The sequence below is a fragment of the Haliaeetus albicilla genome, chromosome 12 (genome assembly GCF_947461875.1).
Source record: "Haliaeetus albicilla chromosome 12, bHalAlb1.1, whole genome shotgun sequence".
Lineage (NCBI taxonomy): Eukaryota > Metazoa > Chordata > Aves > Accipitriformes > Accipitridae > Haliaeetus > Haliaeetus albicilla.
The window spans coordinates 19,054,919-19,078,348 of record NC_091494.1 but is presented as its reverse complement, the minus strand read 5'-3'; the positions used below and the strand labels follow the sequence as shown (position 1 = coordinate 19,078,348).

General features: G+C 43.3%; 2 protein-coding genes across 5 annotated transcripts in view; both read left to right on the top strand.

Moving 5' to 3' along the window:
• Nucleotides 1-23,430, top strand: part of CEMIP (cell migration inducing hyaluronidase 1) — a 116,478-nt gene that overhangs the window by 1,643 nt on the left and 91,405 nt on the right. The window lies entirely within an intron of this gene.
• LOC104318157 (cell surface hyaluronidase CEMIP2) overlaps nt 1-23,430 on the top strand; it is a 55,598-nt gene that overhangs the window by 6,186 nt on the left and 25,982 nt on the right. For both annotated transcript variants that reach the window (XR_011327107.1, XM_069798397.1), the window contains exons 4-16: nt 338-507; nt 823-1,011; nt 1,363-1,532; nt 2,400-2,609; nt 6,369-6,574; nt 8,141-8,210; nt 8,840-8,968; nt 9,993-10,078; nt 11,446-11,577; nt 11,698-11,733; nt 12,558-12,710; nt 14,586-14,763; nt 20,033-20,248. Coding sequence is in view for 1 of the 2 variants with exons in the window: in XM_069798397.1 (XP_069654498.1) it covers nt 338-507; nt 823-1,011; nt 1,363-1,532; nt 2,400-2,609; nt 6,369-6,574; nt 8,141-8,210; nt 8,840-8,968; nt 9,993-10,078; nt 11,446-11,577; nt 11,698-11,733; nt 12,558-12,710; nt 14,586-14,763; nt 20,033-20,248 (1,945 nt within the window). In the remaining variant the exon portion in view is untranslated. The remainder of the gene's footprint in view (nt 1-337; nt 508-822; nt 1,012-1,362; nt 1,533-2,399; nt 2,610-6,368; nt 6,575-8,140; nt 8,211-8,839; nt 8,969-9,992; nt 10,079-11,445; nt 11,578-11,697; nt 11,734-12,557; nt 12,711-14,585; nt 14,764-20,032; nt 20,249-23,430) is intronic.

Genomic DNA, 23,430 nt, shown 5'->3' with positions numbered 1-23,430 from the left:
GCCGGGGGTGGCGGGGGGTGGCGGGGGGGACGACACGGGCCGGGCCGGGCCGGGCCCGCGGCGCCACCATGGACAGCTCCGCGCCGGGGCCGACGCGCCGCCGCGGCCGCCTGGGGCTCGCCCCGAGGGAGCGGCGTGGGCGGGGGGCTCGGCCGGGCCCGGCGGGCAGGATGGTGGGCTCCGGCGGGCACCCCGGGCCGGGGGAGGGCGGGGTGGAGGGAGCGGAGCGGAGCGGAGGGGAGGCCCGCCGCGCTGCGCCCTCCCCTCCTGCCCCGGCTCTTTGGGGGCTGGAGGGCTCGGGCTGTCGCCCGCTTTGCTCCCTCGCGGTCTCCTGCAGGCAGCCCTGGGCGCTGGTGGGGGTCCTCGGAGGGGACCGGCTTTCCACCGCGGAGGATAAGCGGGAGTACCACGGGAATGGAACGACGGGGTTAGCCGTAGCCCAGAGAGACTTCCTCACCTACGATGGCACCCGTTTTACTGTTACTGCTTTCAGCGGGTGGATAAAAGGTTTGGTCTTCCCTGACGATTGCTTGCCTTCTGTCGCTTTGCTCCACTTTTTGTGGCCGCTGGCAATCTGACAGCGCAATGATAATAAAACCGTAGCCTTTTGCTCGCGTGGACGGTGACCACGCTAACCGCAGCGCTCTCACAAAGTAACGTTTTAGCTGCCTACAGAGAGACGACACTGACGTACTTAACGGCTGGAGCACTTCTATCACACACAGAGTTATCCAGATAAAAATTAGACTGATCGGCTCTTTGGCTAATTGCATGACTCTGTCGTGTGCAACTGTGAAAATAACGGATTGCTTCATTTTTCAGGGGTGCCTCATAATGGATTTAAAGTGGAAGTGTCCAAAGGAATAATTCTTCACTTGGTGGATGAGGTTACAAGCTGGTTACCTGGCGACCGGATCGTCGTTGCCAGTACAGATTATTCTATGCATCAGGCTGAAGAGTTTAATCTCCTTCCTTGCCCTGAATGTAAAAGTAATCAAGTGAAAATTGACGGTACGAAATATTTTTATCAAGCTACCCGTGCGTGGTAAACATTTACGTTGTCTTGTCTTTTACATTCTACATTTCCTTGTCTTTTTAGCTAGTTTTTGTTCCATAAACATATGGACACGTATGAGAGCTGAAGGCCCCAATATTATGTTGGGACTTGAAAGTCTGACCAGAGCCAGCAGTCCTTTGTAGAAGCCAGGGGAAGTGCTGATCTCCTCTGGGCTCAGATACTAACAACTGGGCACGTCTCCAGACTCAGTGATTGCTTAAATGAAAGGTGTGCACTTGCCGAGAACAATGCGATAAGGAAGATGCCGTGCTCACCCTGAATAAAAAGGTTTCTGATTTTCACAGGCAGCCCACTGTATCTTCACATTGGAGAAGTCATAGATGGCATTGATATGAGGGCAGAGGTTGGTCTTCTGACTAGAAATATACTTATTCAAGGAGAAATGGAAGACTCCTGTTATGGACAAAATCAGTGCCAGTTTTTCTCCTTTGATACATTCGGAGGACATATTAAAGTGAGTAATTTTTAATGCATATGCCTGTAGGTGGTTTCAGATGGTTCCTGTCCTGGACTGTAAACAAGCAACTAGAATTGTGTCTGGGGAAAAAGTATACTTGTCTGTGAAGAAGGGAAAAGTTTGTTGGCCTGTTTTGCAAAACTAGACTTGCAATGAGTCTGTGCTATTTTCTTCACCGTGTATGCAAAAATGTACCCTTCTCCGGGCTAGAGGGGATTCTTTAGCGGCATCACTGTCAGCAGGGTCAATGTGAAGTTACATAGTTCATGAGATGTCACTGAAGAAATTGTGCTTCTTGCAGAGCAAGCCTGCTCCTTTCATGGCTCAGAGAAGTGCTAGGTCTCGCCCTGTTGTGCTTTGCCTTCTCTTGGTTGTCCCATGTGGTTTTGGTGGAGGTGCAACGTTTTGCTGTTGCAGGGACTTTGTGTAAAATTACTCCACCGCCAGTTGGTGGAAACTGGGGAGCTGTGCAGGTCTTGCCTAAAATCACATGACAGAGATAAAGTTGCCGGGACATAGACCCTGGTGGTAAATGCCAAAGGTACCTCAAGGGGGTACTTCCTGCGGCTGGCAGAGGTACCTTGTCTGTAGCTGTATCACACGCGGCTATTGCTAAATACTGCACACACTGTTTGGCAGCAGTTCCTTGGCAGCCCTGTGCCCGTAGGTGTGCAGCCGCTGGCACACTGCTCTGCGGGTGCTGTGCTGCTCTGAGTCAGAGCAGGGAGCTGACACCTCCTTCTGGGATCAGGCCCTGTTTTACTCTGCGAGTGTCTTGCCTAACGAGAGGGAAAAAAAAGTGTTTTTCTTTTTGCGCATGTTTATGTCGTAATGCTTTACTTGGATCTACGTTTGCCTCAACAGATCCTAAGAAATTTTAGCTCTGTTCACATGTCAGGAGTGGAATTAAAAAACATGGGGCAGCAAATCCTGGGCAGTTATCCTGTGCATTTTCACTTGGCTGAGGATGTGGATGAGAGAGGAGGATACGAACGCCCAACGTACCTCGATAACCTGGCTATCCACCACTGCTTCTCTAGGTGTGTTGCCATACATGGAACTCATGGCCTTCTGGTAGGAGACATATTTTTTTAGTACCAAGTTCATTTCTTTGCTTAGGCACTGCCAAAGTGTAAGAGCCATTTGTGATGTAAAGAGAAATCAGAATATTGAAACAAGGCATCTTTTTCCCCAAGAAATGTCCCAACTTGTCAACTTCATTTGACTGGTGTTCAGGTTAGGACAGCTCTTTGAAATGAATTTCAGATTCTTAGTATTGCCCAATTAATATTATTAAAGGTGTGATCAGATATAGTAAAACCTTTGCCATGGTTATTCTGGACAGTTTGTGATAATAGGAACTTTCATTTAAAATTAAAACAATGGGCTTTAAATGGACGCGACTGAAGCAACGGACCTTTAATTTGCAAAGGAGATAGATAGAAAAGACAGCAGTTGTTCAAGTCAGGGCAATGTGAAATATATCCAAAAATATTCACATGACAAAGGGAATGAAATATGAGAGGGACAGACCCAAACGGCTGCTTCAGTGCCAGAAAAGCCCTCAGGAACTTGGCTTTGACCTAGATCCTCACAAGGGCATTGTGGAGAGGAACTTAAAAAAAAAAAACCACAAAAAAGCCATACGTGTCCCAGCTGGCAAAGGCAGACTCCCGCGCTAGTCCCAACAGGTCCGGTTGCTGTGTGCTCCGCAGAACCCTGAGCGGTGTTTTGGTGTCCGTGGGCATTTCCTCATTCACCTGGTGTATGCTCAGGCAGAGACACTCCCTGAACTATCTGTGACCTCCCGTGTTTTTCCTGACAACTTTTTCTCTACCCTGGACATAAAGCTGTGTAAGACATGACATAGATGCACTCTGGTGGGACCCTCCAGTGAAAGGGTCCCCCCCGAAATGTTGTATTCACAAAAATGCAATGCTGGACTTGTACACCTAGGAGCACTTTTCATGTACCCTAAACTGGATTTGTGTTGTCCAGATCACTCAAAATTATTGATTGCCTTCTCATACATGTGATTTGCTGTGGCTGTAGAGCCTGCTTTTGTGTACAGAACCTTTAGGTGGCAGGAGACTTGCCCAGTATGTGTGGTTGTAGTTTAACTCAATTTCTCCTCCTGTTGGTATTAAACCTCTGGAACTGAAGGAACCTGCCTGGGATGAAAAAATGAAGCCTTATGCTAATATTGGTCCTGAGAAGAATGGTGCGTGGTCTTGCTCTTTATCAGAAGTGAAGTTGTAAAGGGTTTATCTGGATGTGTGGGATGCTATAGTTGTGAAATCAAGAACCCAAGCGTGAGATCCAGCCCCCTCCCATGTGACTGCCGAGGGCTTTGAGTCCATGAATCAGTGAATAGATTTTACAGCGAAGGTTAAGTATGTGATTCTGTGGAAGAATCATGTGGTTTCAATACAGTCACTAAGATAAAGAGTAATTAAAAGGTAATAAAAAGCCCTGCTTTAAAATAAATTAAAATAATTTGCAGTTCGAGAGAAGAGCACGTGTATCAGAGCAATGCAGTTAAATAACATAGGTGGGTACCCATTTCAGCATCAGATAATGAAACTTCAACCCTTGAGGCAGAATAAACCAGATAAGTGGGTTTTTCCTCCTCCCGTCTTGACAGTTTAGAGGATGTAACTTTAGAAGTACGTTGCCGGAGTGCTGTGGTTTGGACTTAGCTGTGTACCGGTCGTGCAGTGCTTTCTGTAAGGTCCTTCTCCCATCTGCTGCTCCCGTGTGCCAGGCTTGTGCGCAAGCAGCTTGGGTTACTCACTGTGGCTGGGAAGCAGGCTGCGACCTGCCTCTCGCTGCCCTGGCACACGTCAGGCATACACAGACTACTGTAGTCTTTCGTGTGCATAAAGGTCACTTATATTGTGTTGCTGAACTATATATAATTCAGCATTTAGAGGCATCTTAATCATCTGGTGTTGGACACACCAGCGGGGCTGTAGCCTGTGCTGTGGACGGTGTTTCATGCTGGCACATCCAGTAATATGCTGCTGTCACAGTGCTGCAGGTGGGCTCGTTTCCAAGCTTGTAGTTTCTATCTGTGATATGCCAGAATTGATCAGTTACTGGGGGTTTGATCTAACGGCATGGAGCCTTTTCTTTCAGTACAAGTGTAAGTGATCTTTAAATCATGTTATTCCCGGTTAGGAGAGTGTTCAATGTAGTTTCGTGTATGTAAGTTTTCAGGGCTGCCATGCGATTCTGAAGCTGTGACGAATCATATTAATTAAAGCTAAAATCTGGTTTTGGATACAAGGCTGGTTTTTAATGCAGCTGTCTGAAGCAGAGATTAGCCAAACTTCAGCTAAATTCAGACGAATGAAGCTCTACAATTGAAAAGCTGTTTAAAACAGTGAGCAGTTTGTCGTTACAGTTTCTTTCCAAAAATAGTCTTCCGTGGCCTCCTTAGCACAGCTTCTGCCCATCATTTGGAAGGGTAGAAGTAGCCAGGCTTACAGTTCTTAGCAGACTGGCAAGGACACTTGCATTTTTATCTAAATCCATTTCCTGTCTGTATTTCCAAGACTCAGCTGGTAGGGACACGTTCAGTCTTGCTGCGTGTAGGTTCTCCGTTAATCCCCTTGTAGCTCACTCCAAGCTACTGTACCTGTGTGCAGGGTCTCGGTGGATTTCCAAAACTGTATCAGTTAGGAGTTGGGTACCTAGTTGTGTTGTGCCTTATTTTTAACTCTCTCTTGAACACCTCATTGAGGCAGAAACAAGAACAGCAGATGACAAGTTTGAGGGGTGACTGCCAAGAAAACAATGAAATCCAGTAGAGATATACCTATGGGGACTATCCTGCTTGTGACTCCAGATGTTATGTACAGTTGCAGCCCATTACGGGGAAATCACAGGATACGAATCTGAAATGGATTTAGTTCAAGTGTCCCTCTGTATACAGAAATAACCAAGTAGGTTAATATTAGTTAATCTTGCAGTCTTACACGGACATAACTGACGTCAACAGGAATTTCGTATGCCTGAAGAGTGAATAAATATGCTGACAGGGATCATTTGAGTACAAAAAGTTAAGGTTTCAGTAAGATGTAGTAACAAATAGCTGGTATTTTAACTAGCCTGATTTTGTATTTACATTTAAAAGAAGGATTTCTGAATTTATCTTCATAAGGCTGTACATCAAAGGAGGCTTTTGCTAAGTCCTCTCAGTCAAATTAGGGTTTAATGCAATATCCCTGTGCATGTCAATTAATATTAAATAGACTGAAACAGTAAAATACCATCTCTGCCCAAGCTGATCATTACAGGAACGAAGGGGCCCTGCACCTTCTAAGAGTGGAGGAGAAAGAACAGAAACCTCGTTAATATAAATTACTTCACATGGTGCATTTTAAAGAATTTCTCATTTTATTTGGGAAGTGTTGCAGTCATGAAAATTTCTGGATTAACCATCCTAACTTGTTGGTTTATCACGCAACACACACTTACCTTTACGCAGATATTTACTCCATGACACTGAATCAAATATTCTCTCTTAGAGCTGAGGGCAGTTTTAAATCCAGTATTTTGCAATTTTCCTTCAATTATGCATGCGATCTTCCTCAGAGTAATTTTAATAGCAGTTTGACTGTATAAGAAGATCAGTCCACAGTTATGCAAACTGCATGTAGTTCAAGTTAGCTCCAGGACTGATGCCTATGGAGGCACTGCTTGCTGTGCGGAGGGGCGGCAAAACCATTCCATGAGTGTTTCAGGAATTTATTGATAAGCAAAGCACATCAGTTATAGTTCCTATTACTGTTAGCATTGCGATCTATGGCCTGCATACTTTTTTTCCAGGTAAAAGACACCATTGGCTATGACACTCTGGGGCACTGTTTCTTCCTTGAAGATGGGACGGAGCAACGCAATACTTTTTATCACAACTTGGGCCTCCTCACAAGGTCGGGGACGATCTTGCCTTCGGATCGCAACGAGGCTATGTGCCTTGCTATCCGCAGCCATGTCTATGGGAATTATGTTCCTGTGCCGAGCACCGACTGTATGTAAGTGCTCCGGGAGCTGTAGTCAGGTTTTGTGCTTACGTTGTGCTTTATGGCTGGGTCCCAAAGAATGCTGTGGTGAAACTTTTGAAAGATGCTATTTGATATTAAATGAAAACTTGTAGCTTTTTCTATCATTTCTCATTTTAAATAATTTAGCTACTTGTCCATGTTTTGCTTGTGAAGATATCTGTTAACACTTGCATGGTTCCTAAGCAAGGAATGTTTGCTGCTGGTTATTCCTGTCGCTGTTTCCTAACAATCATAAATACGTTAGAGCACTTTGCTCATTTCTGAACCCCTTTCAATTCTTTTTAAGTAGGATGTTGAAGGCTCCATGAAAACTGTCTGATAAATGCAAGTTGCTTCAGCCCTGGTATGGGCTGGCAAAAATACCGCTTACTACAAAGGGAGTTTTTGCCTTTTTTCACCAGGGCTGAATTGGAGCTGGAGCATCTAGAGTAAATTGGTCAATAGTACATGAGTGCATGGCTATCTAGAGTGCATCAGGAGATTTAGTGAGAATGCAGAGATTAGCATAAACCACAGTGAGCATCATTTAACAATAAACAATATCCCGATATAGCTGAGAAAGTTAGCTTCTATTTTGGAGACTGATGAGCTGTAACATGGGCACTCAGGGACCCAGGTGTTGGTTGGGCTAGTGCTTGCAAGCAAGAACACAGTTTAGCCAAGGCAGTTTGTATTTTCATGTTTTCTGGAAGACGATGCAGTGGCCAAACTCTACTTATTTTTATTGGCATAAATAATCCAACTGAATTAATTATAATTATTGTTGCTGAAATGCTGCAGTTGCTTGTATGGTTAATACAGATTTATTTTGCACCTATTTAGTGGTTCTGTTAATCCAAAGGAGTGTGGATTCTTGATTACGTAATAGTTAAGGTGGATAAAAAATGATTGAGATTTTCTGCTTAGAATGATCAAATTAATTGGTACGATCATGAGAAAAGGTTTACAGTGGTTTTACATGTGGTCTTTATTACTGCAAAAGATGTTATCAAATGAAGTAAGACAACAGATGACAGTGTTTTCATAGCTATATCTGGCTTCTGTTTGTGCCACTACTGATCTTCCCTCTGAAGCAAAAACTCCTTATTTGAACAAACGTCAAAATAATATCTCCTTAATCTCCTGCTTAATGAGCCATTTGCAGCTTGCAAGGACATTTCTTTTGTTTTCCCTGTAGAAGCTTCATAAACCCATAGAGAATCCCTGCCTCCTGCCATTGCCCCTGAAGTTCCAAAAAACAAACCAGAAGTTCACTTTTCAGACATTTTTCAAAGAAAAAAAAAAGACATTGGGTTAGAGTATGGATTTTGTGTTAACGCTCTCATATAATTTACAATAGGTTCAACATGTGGCTCCATAAATGTACATGTCTGACATTACTAGATGGTTTTTTTTCCTTAAAGAGTATCATTAAAAGGTTGTGTGGAGTTTTAAAGTCAATAGGAGAGTTGTGGCTCAATTCCAGTGCAGTGCTATGAAAATGTATCCCTTCCTGTTTGGTAACTGCTTAGGATCATTTTGATTTTGATTTTTCAGGGCTGTCAGCACATTCTGGATTGCAAATCCAAACAACAACTTAATAGAGAATGCAGCAGCTGGTGCTCAGGTAAAATCATTTAATGGCAAGAGCTACGCTTTGCCTCCAGTTCCCATGTATTCTACTCTTACTGATGTCATTAGTGTGAAGGCAATGAATTTTTAGTAAGCCAACGTAAAATTTGGATATGTATTTCTGCAACCTTTGTCTCTGTTAAGAACAAGTATTTGCCTACAGTTCTCACACTGATTTCTCCCACAACTGTAGCTGGAAATGGTGTGTGATGTCTCTTAGTAAATGTTGATTTTTATTAGTAGTTAATAGTTAAATGCCCAATAAAACTTTATATTTGTATATATACTCTCTACTTGTTATTATCTCCAATGTTTACCCAAATCATGTTTCTGTTTAATGTGCCGGTATAGAGGAGGCTATGTTTTCTAATAAACCACCTGAATTTCACTCACAATATATGCATTTTTGAAACCCATGTGTATGTGCCCCGGGGACCCACCGTGCATGCCAAAGGATAAGTAGTGAGGTGTAAGAGTATGGGCTGGTGTGTGTCCCCTGGGACTCAAACCTTTGGCAGGCTCAGGTTAGAAATCTGGCCAGGATAGTGGGAAACCTAAGTCCCCAGGATAACCTGTATCATTAATTGTACTGTCCCATTTCTTGGACCTCCCTTTGTCTTTTAGGATGTTGGGATATGGTACCTCTTCCACCGGGTTCCCACTGGACAGTCCGAGGGGCAATATCCAGAGGGACAGGCTGAACATACCCCCTTGGGAGTATTTTACAACAACAGAGTCCACTCCAATTTCAAGGCACGTGTATGATTTTTATATGTTTCTATCAATATAATAGCATGGCATAGGGCTGACCATGTGTGGTGCTCTGAAATCAGATGATCACGGGTGTCTTACATTTTGATAAAGGTCTTTTAACACTGTATCAAGACACAATCAACTTTTGGGGGTGGTGCTCTTTCTAATGATTAAAGAGGGAGCTGAGCAGAAGGGGGGTCCCATTTCAGGCACTTCAATTGGGTGCCTGTGTTAGACGGGATATGCGCAGGCCATAGGTACAGCTACTACTAAGTGAGATTTAAGGAAAGACAGGCAGGACACTGAGCACTGCTGTTGGCCACAGTGGTGCAAGGATATAGGGGGATGAGCAAAAGTCGTTTATGCCATGGTCTGCTCATCACCTTTGAAAAATGAGACCAAAAATTCAAGGGTAATTCCAAGAAAAACACCCCACCCCCAAATATACTATTGACATGAAAACATAACCTGTAAGCTATAAAAAAACATTTTTAACTTATTTCTCAGGATTCTAGATTGAAATCAGTGCTATTCTCTGTGCCTTGTATATTTTACATCTTGGTCCATGACAGCTGCTGCTTTCACCCAAAGCCTTTAAGTTGGCTACAGCAGCTCATGTTCTCTTTTGACTGTCGGGGGACTCGTCACACTTTATTTAAAGCCTTAGTTCTTAGCAACACTCTTTTTCCAAAAAGTTATCAAGAGCTTGGCAGAGTCCCTTATTGCTTTCTGCGAGGGAGGGAGAGTGGGAGTTCAGTGCCTTGCTTTGGGTCAGAAGACAGCCCAAGATGCTGATGCATAACATATGGCAGGGCAGGCTCTGTCCTGACTTCAGCGCGCTACATCCTGTGCTAAGGTCATGCTGAGCGGTGCCAAGTGACACCGACAGGGAAGAGAAAGCCCAGGCTGCAGGCACTCGCTGAGCCTGCACGCACTGGCTGCCCACGTTCATTGATAAAAATCTGGGATCTCTGGTCTGTGTTGGGTGGTCTGTTAAAATAATTGGAGTTGCGTGCATTTTCAGGCTGGTTTGTTTATTGGAAAAGGAGTAAAGACAACGAGAGCCAGCGCTGAAGATCCCAGAGAGTATCTCACTGTCGATAATGCCAGGTAAGCACATGCTGTATGGCTAAGTATTTTGGATAGTTGTGTTGCTTCTTGGCTTCTGCATTGTATTTAGCGGATCATTAATGCCTCATTATGGCTGGAGCATGTGAAAAAAACACACAAGCTATCTCTGATGTGCAGAGGCAAATACTTCATTGCTATGCACTGAATTGTTTGTGTTATTGCTGACCAAAAATGATACATGTGTGCTTGGGGTTATGAGGACTAAGCAGTGAAGCACATAAAAGGGGATCCAGATCCCATTAGTCCATTAGCGGGGTTTGTAAACTCCAACATTTCTTATTAATTACTTAGAAGAACTTACATCTGAAAGATGACGTAAGAGACTGCTGAGACTGGTCTAGGATTAATGAGGAAAGTAAAGTAGCCTCAAAGCTTTTTGTCAGCTGCTTTAAAATCTCTGAGGTTCCTTTTGCAGCATGGAAGCAGGTAAATTAAGGCCATTTTCTCACTCACTGCAGCCCTGTGGGTTGATGGGAGTAGGCTGTGGCAGAAATCAGCCACTGCTCCTGGTCAAGCTTTGGATTTTTTCCTCCTCCGTAATACCCTGTCAATGCCACATATGATGCTCCCATATGGCTGAAGGGAAAGGGTGACTTTGTGTCCCTTTGTGAGACTTCCCTGCCAGGGTCATCCCCTTGGGCACTGAGGAGGCGGCACATCCCTTAGTACATCAGCTTGGAAGAAGTAGGAGGTGAGGGTAGACTCAGAAAATGCAAAGGTGATTTTTTTCCAAACACAGCACAAATCTACCATTAACTGCCAGTGTGGCAAGAAATAGCCTGCAAGTAACTGAGAAGCGCCCGGTTCCCAGGGCGAATCCTTTTTTCATACGGCAGCTTCTCTTTCAGCAGAGGCAGAAGCGTATGGAGGTCTGGTCTGTACATGCAAGGAAAGCAGCTCCAATTACTCTCTTATCTTTGCTGAATGAGATTCTTAAAAGTGCCTAATTGATTTTCTAGCATCAGCCCAGGGATTCTCAATGGGCCTTGTAACGACAACTACAAAAGGACCCAAGTGACTTGGGAAAAATGTTTTCTATGCCTCTAAATCACACTGAATCAAATTAAGGAGTAGCTGTGGGCCCACTGAAATCTAGGGAGGAATCTTCTGTTGATTTCACCGGGGCCAGAATTTCGCCCTTATGAATGTTTCTTGTTTTCTGCTTTGTACCAAAGCACAGAAATGAAATCAAGCTAATAGCCTGACTCTGATCCAGGGCATATCACCTCTTTAGGCCCATCATGCAGATATTTGGAAGCCAAATGAGGTCTTCCAGGCACGACCTCCTCTGTCTGAGTTTGGTTCCTATGTCTCCTGTGCCGCACTAACTAAGCTTCTTGCTTCAGGTTTCGCCCACATCAAGATGCTGATCCTGAAAAGCCACGAGTTCCTGCTGTGATTGATGGTCTTATTGCTTTTAAAAATAATGACCATGGGGCCTGGGCCAGGGGTGGCGACATTATTTTCCGCAACTCAGGGTAGGTTACTGTAATTACGTGTTGTATCATTCCCCTCACGGCAGACATAAATAGATCTGTAGGTCAAATTCACTGCAGACACTCCTCATCATTTACACCGTTGTGTTTCTTCTGTCCCAGGTTTTCAGACAATGGAATTGGACTCACTCTGGCAAGGTAATTTCTTAAAATGGACCTTCTTCCCATTTTTTCCCCTGATGTAACAGGCTCATGAATGGAAGATGAGGCACTCCCCCAGTAATTACTGTAAGACACAAGAAAACCTCACATTTCCCTCCCAGACCACATCAGGTCTTCCCTGCGCAGCCGTTAACACAAGGAGCAATTTAGCCTTTCATTCTCTTTGCCTCAGCATATCTGGGGAATACATCCTAATTGCCAAATAATTCCTTTTGGGCAGTAGGTCCTGAACCAGTAGACTAAACATCTGGCTCTGCATTTGGGGAGACTTCTCTTCTGCTCTAGCCTGGTGGAGCAGCATTGCCCATAGCTCAGGTGTTGCTAGGGCGGAGTGGCTGGGATGGTCCAACAGGGTGGCACAGCAGGTCTCCTGCCTCCTCTGCTGTTGTCTACCATGCTCCTGCTGCTTCCGTCTCCACCGCTCTTGCAAAAGACCTGCAAGAATAAGCCATATCTAAAGCACACTGCAGGCAATAAGAATCAGTGATATTTGGCTCCTGCTTCAGGGATGTAGCTAAAAATTTGTAAAGCAAGTCAATATAGAGAGCAATATATATATATATAAGGTAGAGCTGGTTTTACCCAGACTAAGTAACCTGTATCACTGATGCCCGAGCACTAAGCTACCTAGGCACTAACTTGCTGTTTTCTAAAGAGATTTTAAAGCAGGCTGTTTTACTGGTGCGTGTACTTTTTTCCAAATGAAGAAAGAAATTCTACTGTGTCTGTAGTGTAATTAAAAGTGTTAATTAATAAGTTGTGCTGTGCTGCATAGTTACCTGGTGTTTCTTCGCTTGTAGTGATGGGACTTTCCCGACAGATGAAGGCTCCAGCCTGGAGGTTACATGCTCCATTTTTGTTGGAGAAAGCAGCAACTTTGGCTCCCAGGGAGGCCAAAACAGCTACTGGGGAAAAGGGGCAAATGGAGAATACAGAACGCTGCCCAGAAACAAGTGAGTTATCCTGCCATTTCTTGGCATTAGCGTAAGCTAGAAGAAAAGCCTCAGGAATGAATGTGACTACCAACGAGTAATTTATACTGGGTGTTTAAATTATTGTACAGGCCAGAAATAATAAGCATCCAAATAAACACAGGCCAATAGCTTGAGAGCGTTCTGGACTGAATGTGTTTGATTTAATTTTCTGCTTAATTTATTAGTCACTAGAGAATGCATTAGAGAATCTGAAAGATACCAAACGGCTTTTGCATAGTGCTTCAGTAGCACAGTGGCGTGCTGATGGCGCAGCTCCCATACACCGTGCCACCGTCCCTCCTGCCAGCGTAGCTGGGCAAACATGGTTGGTTTGACAAAAGAGAAACCATTTTTCATTATTGCATCTTATTTCTCTTTCAATAGCTGTATGTTATTTTCTATTTTGATAGCAGCACAGCCTCCCGTCTAGCAACCGTGGTGCCTACCCATATCCCCATAGCAAAATGTGCTTCCCCAAGCCTAAATTCTACCCTAATATATGTTTTGGGGGATGCTCACCAATTATTAAATCCTCTATGAGGAATATAAAATAAAGTAATCAGCAGTACTCAGCAGACATGCCACACACACAGCCCTGACTATACATGTCTCAGCCATAAGTGACACAGGAATGAGTTCTGTGTAGGACAGCAAGAATAATCAGAGCTATCCTTAGTTATTATCGGTGTTGTTATTTTAATTGCAATTGCAAAAAACTCCTTTGCAGTTCAAACAAGCTCTAATCATCTGTGATATTGTTAAGCAATGTACTTTTGGAAAGGAGTATGCCAAAACATCTGATATATGTCCTTTCATTATGCCATAGTGCAAAATGGGATGTAGGGGTTGTACCAGACCCAACTACTGAGAAAACAGCTCTGGAAATTGAAGAAGAATTATTTGGTCAGGAAACACTGTTTGTGCCTGGCGTTTCCAATTGGCAAAGTGTTTCTGGATCTCTGGAGCCAACCAGTAAGAAAAAACAACAGGGCTGGGGGGGAATCTGGGCCTCAGTGCCCCCCAGGCTGGAGAGACCCTGTGTGCCCATGTGCTGTCCACTTTGGCTTTCATGTCTGAACAACTCTTTCTGGACTCAGTAGGCATTGACCTACCCTTCCATGCCACTACTAGCCAGCTTCATTACTGTCTGTGAAGCTGATGCAGGCCACCCTTTAATCAAACACAGCTGGGGCCAAGCAAAACTCGGTACCTTCTCAAAACAAACCATGGAAGGGGCAGGTCCTTACCTGTGACTCCAGTGGTGTCTCCTTCAACACTGATGTCTTGACAACATGTCCACAGACCAATACTGCAGAAATCGCTTTTCTCTGTGAAATGCTGTGGACTAGGTCCTAGGGATCTCATGTGAAATGGCTTGTACAGAGAGGAGAAACTGTGCTGCACCACTTGGTACTTGCTTCCAAGGAGACACTTGCCCCCAGGGAGTCTGACTGATACTGTTTTTTCAGTCATGCTGATGTTTTCCTGAGAAACCCATCTGCCCTGGAACAGGGAACCAGGTGGCAATGCTGCCACACAGCCCTTTGGGTCTTTCTTGTGGTGGTGAACTCCTGGGTTCAAGGAGGCGGACAAGGGTTTTGAACTGCTTTACCCCAGCTTACAAGACTTAGGCAAGCTTATGAGTAATTTTTTTTGGCTCTTGAGCCTTGTCCTGTAGAGGATGTTCAGCAGAGTTTCACCTTTCATTAACTGTGTGATGAGTGTCCAGATCCCAGTTTGGGGAAAGGAAAGGTGGTTTAGCTACTTCTTAATATCTTTCTGTGCCTTCAGGAGAAGACTCAGAGTTTGTCCAAGCTTTTAACACAGGACCGTATTTGGTTTTAAATCTCACAGGACATTCCCTATTCGTGGATTCCAGATTTATGATGGGCCTGTCAGGATGGCAAAATGCACTTTCAAGAAGTTCACCCCAACTGTTGACAGATACTCAAGTGCCATCGGGTTCTTCATGAAAAACTCATGGCAGATAAGCCCCCAGAATAATGTGTCACAGATCCTGATGGAGAAAAGTGTAAGTAAGAAAAGCAGAAATGTGTGCTGTTAGATGTGCAAGTTTTTGAAGTTTTTAGAAGTAGTGAGGGATATATCCTAGAGCAGGAATTTCCAAGCAGTGGTGCATGTTACATTGGTACATACCATCAATTCATTTTGCAACACTTTTTTTTTTTATTTTAATGAAGGTTATTTATAAGCCAGTAAAATGTGATGGTATCTTATGCCTGGGCAGACGTACATAAAACCAGCTGCATTAGAGGAAGAACACCACTCTTAGCTGGTGCAGCATTACCAGCTTATATACGCTGAGGACCTGCTGAGGACCTGGCCTCAGAGGCTGAGAGGGACACAAATGAGATGTCAGGAAACAGTAAGCTGCAATACAATTCTTATACAGAAATAGCAAAGCCATGACCCAGTTTCTGGGGTCAGCAGTGAAATTCCTGTTGAGCACAACAGGGACTTCCCTTGAGCTGTGACAGCAGAATGGGGCTCTGTATCTCTGCCTTGGCAGGAGCCGTAGGATGCTGAGCAATTCCAGTCCTTGTCCTGGATTCCTACAGGGATCGTGGCCCTGCACGCTTGGCTTGGGAAATGATAGATGCCACCTGGCTTGCTCCCAGGGATCATAACCTCTCCTTAGCTTTTTTCAAACAAGGTCCATGCTTGTTAAGATGTCCATGAACTGTAGTAACTTTGGCTTGAGGTTTGACTTTATGAGGAAAATTTCCATTGCTTTGGGATTGACCAATATCACTCCTTCTGGCAAGCAGCTAGTTTGTCTGTCCCCTCTCTGGTACACTTTAGACCAACAACAGGAGGGTATTTCATGAAACGATGATGTCGATTGCAGTCACTTGACTGCTCCTTTAAAGAAAACACAGTTCCTCTGTATTTCAGTAAAGAGATCTTAGTTACCTTAGATGCTTTAGAGAGCTTTGGAACAAGAATAAGGGCTAATTTGTCGTATCTTCTTTATGTCCTCCCTTGGGGAAATGGTTGTAAGATGGCCGTGGGGAACATGAATGAGAAAATCAACCTGGAACCGGGGAGGGGAGCTTAGAGGAAAATGTGTGATGAAAAAGTTCGATCGGTGGAATGGAAGAGAATGGAAATTTTCCTCTAGTAATGGCTGTAGGACTCTGTCCAACAGAATGGTTTCAGACAGATGATATCTGTGCACATTAGCAAAGGGGATGATTACATCTTGAATGGCTGAAAATGCAGCTCTTTACTACAGCTGCATCATTTGAGGCCAATGAGCCTATTAAATATCCCAGCATTTTTTTGTCTGGGAGGCAGTTTAGTACTGCAACACCTTTAAGATCTGAGGTTTTCAAGGTAAAAATGGTCAGAAGACTTACCAAATAATTCTGCAAAATCAAAATAGCAAAGCAAATCAAAGCAAAATTCAAAGCAAATCAAAACAGTACAGTGTCAGCCTATTACAAAAAAAACCAATGACATTATCCCAATAATTATTTATTGTATGTACATTTCCAAGAAATATGCATTTCTGAAGTTGGTATTTTGCCAACTTAAAAACCATTTATGTTTGTAACCACCTGCATCCCAGCACTTTTCACTTTGATGCTGTTTTATCTGGATTGAACCCAGATGCGCTAAATCTTATTTCAGACTTGAAGGACCACGGTTAGTTTATTGTTTTGTTGCTAATTGCTATATGGGACAATATGTTTTTGGCTAGTTAAGATAGAGCCTGTAGAGTGTTTTAATTAATTTTCCATCTCCAGGCTTCGTTTTATGACTTTTTAAAGGGTAGCTAAGTAATAATTCCCTAAAGGACAATCATTTTACAGTTGTTTTTCAAGAATAAATTAAACATTACTGCAAGTTGTATAGTGATGACAAAACTATTAGTCATGCTGAAGGAATAATTATATAATTAATCAGACTAATCAGCAGATCGGTTAGAAAACAATATAATAAAGCCAGTCAGGTCTTGTTTAATTCCAGCATAAAAATAACAGTCAAGTAGAACAGAAGACCTAAACATTACGCTCCACAAAAAGTATTCTTGTTGCCTTTCCATTGACAAACCTAAATCTCACATATTAAGATATCTCTGCATTTATCAATGGCAACATTATTGCTAGGCTTGTTTGTTTTAAAAACAGTGCTTTTAAAAAGTTATTTCAAAGCAGTGAAAGTAGTAGTTGGTCTTAGCCCAGCTGAGGGCATGACTGATGGTTATGATCTCCTGTAGATCTGGTTACTGCCAGTCAGTAGGACTTGGAGAGCTCAAAGGAGATGGCCCCAGCCCAGAACAGAGCCATGCCCGAACAGGACACTTGTGCATCATTTCTTAAGAAGACCCAATATATCTCTTTTTAGTCATAAAATAGTAACCCATTCATCCCTCTGTCCTTTTGCTGCACAGCTCCTGTGGAGTCAGGTGAGGAACAAGAGGTTGTACGTGACCTTTTGGGCTCCCATGAACAAGGCCACCTCCGGCAGGTGCAGAAGACTCAAAAACTGTCCCAATTCATAGCCATTGCTAATAGTCCCTCTGGTTATTTTTTCCCTGGAGCCAGGAACTTAGCGTGGATTCAAGCCTGTTCTACTCCTGGCTGTGCCAACAGTACGGCATCTCTGAAATGACTTGTGCCAAAGAAATCCCAGCGGTCTGCGTTGGGTGGGTTTGTGGTTCTCAGAAGAGCTCAGAGGGGCCAGAACTGGCTCCTGGCTGCGGTCTAGCGACTCCCGTGGGATTGCAGTCCTGCCTAGCTGAGAGATTGGCGCTTCGTAATGTTGCCTTTACTATGTTTAGCCTGTGTTGTCTTAGCGCTGGGTTTCTGCATCAAAGCAGAAATTTGCAGACAGTTCATGATGGGAAAAAGAAAAGCAGACACTGAGTTAAAGACCCAGTCTGTTATCCCAGGAAAAAGAGGACAGCAAAAAAACCCCCAAACCCTAAAGAGACTCCTGACCAAAGGGAACTTGCAGGGTGAGGGCTTGCATCACTCCAGCAAGAGTAAAAGCCATGCTAAGGAGGGCAGAGTCCTTGGGTGGTAAAATAGAGAAAAATACACACTGGTTAAAAGTGGTTTCCTTAAAATGCTAACAGTGATACAGCGATATGGGTTTTTTTGGCAGCTTGTGCCAATACTTGAGTTTTAGAAAAAGTTGCAAGTTATTATGATGGTTTCCAGTACGTTATTAATTTTTAATATAGAAAGAGTTTTCCACTGCAGTCTTCAGGACTTGTCTGTAGCTGTGTTAGGTGTGCTGCCTTTGGACAAGTCAAGTTAGCATATTCCTAAGAGATTACGTACTCACATAACCATCATCTGTCAGGTCTCCCTGTCAGGCTTCAGACAGGTAATTCAAGTACCCTTTGTACCATATCACTCCCAGGTAGCCCACACCTAGTGAAAATTAGGTGTCTGAATAGTAGTGTGGTAGCTAGACACGACCTGTCTCTGCACCTTCTTCCAGCTCATTCCTAGCTCCACGTGGACATACCTGACGAGCTGAGTCTTTGTTCATCTGTGTTCACTTAGAAAAAAATATATGTTGCCATAGTTGTAACTGCAAACTCAGTGCACCCCTATCCCGTAGTCTACAAAAGTAAGGTAACCTTGAGACTTATAAAAGAAGTGACACTGCTCATTAACATTTCCATTTCATTTCTGACTTTCAGACTTTTTAGAGGAGTATGTTAGAGATCAGATTAGCATTAGCACCAAAACTGTCTGCTGCTAGATGGAAACACTGAGAGAGTTAATCAAATGTAAGCTGTACTGGCTGTGCCTTAGTTTGTTTTGAAGTACAGCTGACTTTGTTCTCCTCCCCAGTGAAGTGCCCGTTTTCATATTCAACTCCAGAAGTGCACTGTCACAAAGTATTTATAATGGAGCTTTGAGCTGCAGCACAGTGTTTACATTTTTTTAATATCTCCTCTTTTATAAATCAAAATGAAAGAAAAAACCCAACTTTTGGGATCCTCCTACTTTTCCAAGTAGCCCTTTGGGCAAAAATTTTCTGCGGTGCAGTAAGAAAAGGTTTTAAAAAAACTCAAAAATGCACGTTAAATTTCCATGTGTTTGAGCCTCCTTTAAATGAGACTGCTTCAGGTGTTTGTTTATGAGACTCAGACAAGATGGTGACAGAAAAGTGGTTCTAGGCTCTAATTTAAATTTAAAGGAATAAAGACTTTCATTCTGCAAGGAGTTCTTGCTGCAGTGGTCATTCTTTTTAAGCCAATGGGACTTTCCATCTAATTCAGAATCACAATGACCCTCCTATTCTCCTAAGCTGTTCTGTTTATTATTGTTAAAATAAAGCCTTTAAACCCTTAGTAAACTTGCAGCCTAATCCTGCTGACCCTAATTCTTACACATGTGCACAGTCCAATTAAAATTAGTTGGGCTAAATGGAACAAATTACAGTCCTTTGGGCCAGTGTGATCTAGTTGCTATTTATGCCGTCTGCTTTTATACACATTGCTGCAGATTCATTTAGAGTGCTTGACCTGGAGTAAGTATTTTCTTGATTACTTCAGAACTTAATCATCACACAATCTAATAATTTTCTCTGCAGACATTAAAATATTCCATGTTTTTTCCCTGAACATCTGCAGTTTCCTTGTTTTGCTGGATTTTCATATCAGGACAGAATCATTTACTCAGCTACTGAAAAATCTTGAAAAGAGAGCTATGGATAGTGAAGATAATGCTGCTTCCTGTTATTTCTCTTTCCTAAACAAAATTCTCCAGGGGTTATATTAGAATGTGCACAAGAGCCAATTCTGAGAATTGCTGCCACTTGTATGAGTTTTATAAAGGTTTTAGGAGGAACAATTAGAAAAAAATGGCACTCACAGAACCACTTAGAACAGCCATTGAAAATATGTGAGAGAGTTCACCAAATATCTAGTAATTTTTATTTCTTTGATCAGCTGTGATATTCCTCAGTAAATTTCATACACTTCTAGTACTTCCCTACCCGTTGAATCATCCTCTTTCCTTTGCCACCACACAATTTATTGCTGTGTGATTTCAAGGAATACATGGTTGTGTGGGTGCATTTCAAAGAACCAAAAGTCTAATTTTTGTGAAAATATCTCCTGGGATTAAGAAATGAGGGCGAAAACCAATACGGATGGAAATTTTTCTAAATAGACGAGGCAAAACAAAACTTTACTCAGACAATGGAGCTTTCTAGTTCTAGCTGTATCACTGTTTTGGCTGTTAAAACACTGCAAACCCAAGCTCCTTACTTAGAGCTAACCAGTAATTTTTCCTCTTATTTTCTCCTGCTAGGTTGGACTGAAAGTGTTTTTTGGCAGATCGGGCCAGTGGTTTGGAAACAATGATAATGACGGTGACAAAATGTCTGTCTTCCATGATCTGGACGGCTCGGTGACAGGGTATCCGGACACTTTCATAGGCAGAGCGGACAACTACTTGCTGCGTCACCCCGGGTGCCTCACTGTCCCACGCTGGAACGGGGTGATGTGTACCGGGAAATTTGCACAGGTAACACGGGGCTGCTGCAGGCAACGTCCCTGGGCATGTTGGGTGGGTGTCCTCTGGTAGTCTGCTGAGGGGTGATGGAGTGAAGCCTACTCAACACTCCATAAGATAAAAGGTGAATAAAACATTGGGTATAATTGTACTCCTCTCAGTGTTATCTGCCTAATTCCAAGGACTCAGTAAAGCTCCTGTTGTGTCACTGCTTGCAACCCATGGCTGTAAGGAGCCCTCTCTCTTCCCGTTGCCCACAAGAAGCTGCAAGTTGAAACTGAGTTGGGGGAAATTTTGGTGTTTTCTAGTTCTTGCTTCCAGGCATTTGTCCACCCTATCATGGGGCTCTAGTGGATAAGTCTGGTGAATCAAGTTTCAGTAATGGCAGATGTTACTTCTCTGATAGACCCCACTGTGTTCAGGATGGTGAAATGGGTGGTTGAGACACAAACTCACACTTATTTCAGATCCAGAAATCACAGCTGAGAGATGGTCAGTCTTAGGTCAGGTTGGTCTTAAACCTTCACAGCAGTTTTCTTCAGCACACTTGAGTTAGTTAGAGACTTGAACTGAGATGTCAACACCTTGGTAGAAAGGGCTGCAAATCCCAGGTAACCTTTCAGCAAGGGAAGAAAGAAAGAGGAGAATGGTAAACGGAGGGAAAAGGTGACCTCAAAATCAGGTTGTGGTACATTGTATGTTGCTCAAATTTCAACAAGACCTTTGTGTGGGGATAGAACATACTGTAAATATGACTTACCACAGCTTTCACAGTCACCTGTAAGAGATCACAGATGGCTCTCCTTGCTCCTCCACTCTGAAGGATATTAATGTATTCTCCAAAGAGGTATCTAGGCCTGTTTTAAAACTCCAGTTACTTGGAAATCTTGCCAGATCTCCTCTCTCCTTGTGTTGAACAAGCCAAAGATTAAGACTGTGTGTGGTGGGCGCACACAGCACCATGTGGTTTGAGGTTGGAGAGTGGGTACTGGGAGCTCTCATGCAAGATGTGGCTTTTGGAAGGACCATTATGTTCTTCTGACCCTTGAGAAGAGCCCTGCACTGTCAAATAAAGACTGCAGTGGGGTGCACCGCTGGATATGAAAGGCAAGAATGGATTATGAAGTGATCTTAAGATCAGAGTTCATGAGATACAGCAGGTGTTATTTATTTGTTTATTTATTAAGAGTCTTCTGTGTGCTTGGGAGCATGCTACAAACTCTTGCCACATTGGGAGTCAGTAGACATTGCCCAGACATCAGCAGGTGCTGCACAGGATGAAACTCTACCTGAACTCTACACTGGGCAGTGTTAAAATTGCCTCAAGTGGAGCAGGCTCTCAGGTTTCCCTTTTCAACACGCAGTTTTGTGAGCGTGGGGATTAGCAGAGCCTGATTTCCTACAGTTGCACCTCAGAATGAGTTTCAAACCTGGACTCGTGGATTTTCCACACTGGGAGATTTCTGAAGGTACATTCTCTGTGGCTTCTCTGATGTGTAGTAATGTGTGGGCTTGCACTTCGGGTAGTCAGACACAGCACTCTGCTCCCCTTTCTCCAAGGAACTTTCTGCATTAAACTTTTGGGAATGCAATTATCTTTGAGACCTCTATGCCTACATAACATGTGCACAGTCAAATACAGATTATTCATGTCTCCTTAAGCTAAAAAAATGTATATGCATTAGCTTTAGTTGCACAGCAGAGAGCAGGAGTTGCTATTTAAGTGTCTACACACTGGACTTATGACTCCTGGTTTGCTATTGACTAGGCAGAAACAGGATTGGGCTCCTATGAAACACTCCCATTGAATTAGGATTTTGTCCTTGGCACTTAGTTTTGCTCTGTGTCTCTAGAGAAATGACCCTCTCTGCTCTGGCAACGTAACGGTTAAATTCAGAATTGTAAACAAGTAGGCATTTATATTTTTATTTCTATTAATACCCTCCCGGTTATGGCACTCCACATGGTGAGGCAGTTTTTCCACCATAGAAAATTTCCTTGGCTAGGTTTGGGCAAGCATAAACATTTGCTTCTCTGGGATCTGTTCCTTACCAGCGTTTTTCAACTAATCGGCATCCAGCAGGATGAGTAAAGTTCATATTAAAAGCTTCACTTTATGGGTTTTGGGTAGGGAAATATATGTATGTGCAGGATAGAAGAAACTGGTCCCGTGCAGCAGGATTTGGTTTAATTTGGAGGGTATGATTGTTGGAGTATTTCAGCTTAACCCTGATTCTCTGCACCTTCACTAACCGATGATTTGTTTGTGTGTTAAATTCTGAGTGTCATACTTCAAATCAAAAGCTTAAAAGAGTGAATCCAACTATGGAGAAAGATGGTTTGCTTTGATCTTAGCAACTCTATTACAAAATCTGTTTTCTTTTTCCTTCTCATGTAGCTCTGGTAGTCAAGAACTTTTATTCTTCCTCAGCGCAAGCAGGTGAAAATGTCCTTTCAGTTCAAGGAAATAGTGACTCCTATGTTACTGCTGAACTGAGCCCAAGACAGTCAGCCTAGGGACGGGCTACTTGGCATGGAAAAATGAGATCCAAGTCTTTCAACTAACATTGCAAGCAAATCCTTTCCAAGCAAAGTGCCTAGAGTTCAGTTAATTCCTTTCTGCTTGGTTTCTTTCATTCACTTTTCATGCTCTTCTTCTCCTAGATGTAACTTGCCTAGGAAAGGAAGTGCTTGGGCAAAACCAATTCCTCTGGCAGATTTCTAGCTCCACAAAATCCTGGGGACAGACTTTCCTGAGGGTGTTTTAATCTGCCAGCTCAGGTTGACATTCCCACTTTCCTACGGTTGGTTCATGGCCCTTCCTCCTCACTGTCTCCAAGAAGCGTCATGCCACTTTCCCCACATGGTGTCCAAGACCTTCCTTCAGTAGGGAGCACTAAGAAATGCCTCAGCTTTGGCTCCAATGTTGCCTTTCACCACCAAAGAAGGGTTCTGGGACCAGCTTAAAATCATGAAATTTACACAAGCAAAAACTATCAGGTCTTTTTGTCCTCCCCTTTTGATTCTGGAGCATGTAACGTTAGTGTTGTCCAAACAAGACCAACCCCTTTTTAACGACAGCCAAAACTCTCACGTTCTAATGTAAATAAAGTGAGGCTTTGAGGAAGAACACTAAATAGAGGGAGACTCATGGGGAAATCACAAGAGTTGGCAGCGCCATATCTTCTGGCAAT